Here is a 2,114-nt window from a genome sequence, read left to right as displayed (position 1 = left end):
CCGTCCCGTCCCAGCTCCACCATCCCGTCCCGTCCCAGCCCCACCATCCCATCTTGTCCCAGCTCCACCGTTCCATCCCATCCCAGCTCCACCAGCCTGTCCCACCATCCTGTCCCGTCCCAGCTCCACCAGCCCGTCCCATCCCAGCTCCACCATCCCATGACTCGATGGCTTTTGGGTTGAAGGGCCCAGCAGAGCCCAGAATGGTGGAGCAGGAGCGTGGAATTCGACGGGAAGAGCGGAGCGTGTCGGGGGAAGGTTGGAGACGGGTGCTGAGCATCTCCACTCTGGGAACGGGCTTTGGGAGGGGACACCTCCCGGGATGAGGCCAGGGAAGCGCTGACGAGCTGCCGGCCCCTTTCCGTGGGCGCGGTTGGGTGTCGGATGGGCTGGAAGCGCAGGGATGCCGGAGTACCTGGATCTGGATGCTCTTGGAGGTCCCTTCCAACCCAACCATTCCCCGCTTTGGGGCACAGTCGCGGGCGCTCCATCCCTCTGACGTCCATCCGTGTTTCCCTCGCAGATCTGCATCCTGGAGTGCGAAGGCGAAGCCGTGCCGAGGGCCACCTGGGAGCTGTGCGCGGCCGCCAGCCGAGCCGCCCCGCGGCCCCGCGACCTCGCCGCCGAGCCCTGGCCCGGCGCGGCTCCGGCGCTGCCGGCGGGCCCGGCCAACCCTCTCCAGGTCACCGAGCTGCTGCGGCGCCGCGGGGCCGACGCCGACGAGGCCGCGCCGGGCACCTTCCCGCAGCCTCCCGAGGAGGACATTTCCCGGCGGCTCGGCCGCTTCCCGCCGGGAATGGGCGGCTGGCGCCCGGCGCCGGCGGCCAAGGGGGTGCAGAAGAGGTACGGGGGCTTCATCGGGGTGCGCAAGTCGGCTCGGAAGTGGAACAACCAGAAGAGGTTTAGCGAGTTCCTGAAGCAGTACCTGGGGATGGCGCCGCGCTCCAGTGAGTACGGCCTCGGCGGCGGCACCGGCGAGCACAACGAGATCTAAACCGAGACCCCGCCGGGGCCGCCGAACGCCAACCCTCCACCCCTGCCCGCCACATTCCATGGGTGCCATCCAACAAGGGGGCCATCACAAAGAGAATCCATTCGGAAATGGCTCGGAAACGCCAAATTGGAGGCCGGGGAGGGACGCGGAGGCGGCGCGGGAAGGGCCTTCTTCGGGGTCACCTTCGGGGTCACCTTCGGGGTCACCCTCCCGCCCAGGGAGGATGGGCTGAAGGGGTTTGTGCTCCACGTCCAGCACGGGTTGGTTCCCCCCAGTACAAAAACGTCCCCAAAAAAATAGGGAAAAAAAAAAAAGAAATCAGGAATTCAAAAAGAAATGAGGAAAATGTTACAGATTTTTCATTTTTAAAAAAACAAAACAAAAATTGAGATTGAGAACGGTTCGCAAGTCAAAGGCAATGGGAAAGAACGCTAAAGGAAAGAAGCAGCTAAATGAAAAAAAAAAAGAGAATTTCCATCCCTGAGAATCAAATAACTTCAATGATTTCGATTTAAAAAGGGTGAGGAGAAAGGGAAAATACTTAAAAGAAACAAAAAAGGAATTAAAAAATTTTAAAAGGAATAAAAAATGAATTTCAGAAGTATATAAAAGAAATATAAAAAATTTCAAAAGTATTTAAAAGGAATAAAGAATGAATTTCAAAAATATTTAAAAGGAATAAAGATTAAATTTTAAAGTATTTAAAAGGAAATTAAAAAAAAGGATCAAAATCATTTAAAAGGAATAAAAAGATCGCTCCAAATTATTTAAAAGAAGCTTAAAAAAGGAGGTAAAACATTTAAAATAAGCGGGATGAAAGCATTTAAACCAAATTTTAACGAGGAGCAAAAGTTGAGGTCGATTAAATTAAAAATGTAAAAAAATAAAAAGGGATTAAATAAAAAGGGATTCAACAAAAAGAGATTAAAGAAAAAGAGATTAAAGAAAACCAGGACTGCTCCACGTGGAAATGAAACAATTCCCGCCCGGAATTGTTCCCGTCCAGTCCCCGCTGCTCCCGTTGAGCCGGGGTTGATCCCACGCCGCCATTCCCAAGGGAATTCCGGAATTCCGGGACGCTCGGAGCCCCCTCTTCCCCTGCAGCTGCCGAGACTCCCCC

General features: G+C 54.2%; 1 protein-coding gene across 1 annotated transcript in view; it reads left to right on the top strand.

The window, feature by feature from the left end:
- The window catches only part of PNOC (prepronociceptin), an 8,189-nt gene extending 6,657 nt beyond the window's left edge, over positions 1–1,532 (top strand). Inside the window, exon 3 of the mRNA XM_042019887.1 lies at positions 524–1,532. Within this exon, the coding sequence (XP_041875821.1) occupies positions 524–994 (471 nt within the window). The 3' untranslated portion in view covers positions 995–1,532. The remainder of the gene's footprint in view (positions 1–523) is intronic.
- Positions 1,533–2,114: the final 582 nt, after the last annotated feature.

The sequence above is a fragment of the Corvus kubaryi genome, unplaced genomic scaffold (assembly GCF_017639235.1).
Source record: "Corvus kubaryi isolate FWS band 111438036 unplaced genomic scaffold, C.kubaryi_AGA036_p1.0 36379, whole genome shotgun sequence".
Classification (NCBI taxonomy): Eukaryota; Metazoa; Chordata; class Aves; order Passeriformes; family Corvidae; genus Corvus; species Corvus kubaryi.
Note: the sequence above shows the minus strand (reverse complement) of the source record. Positions and strands in the feature narration are given on the sequence as shown.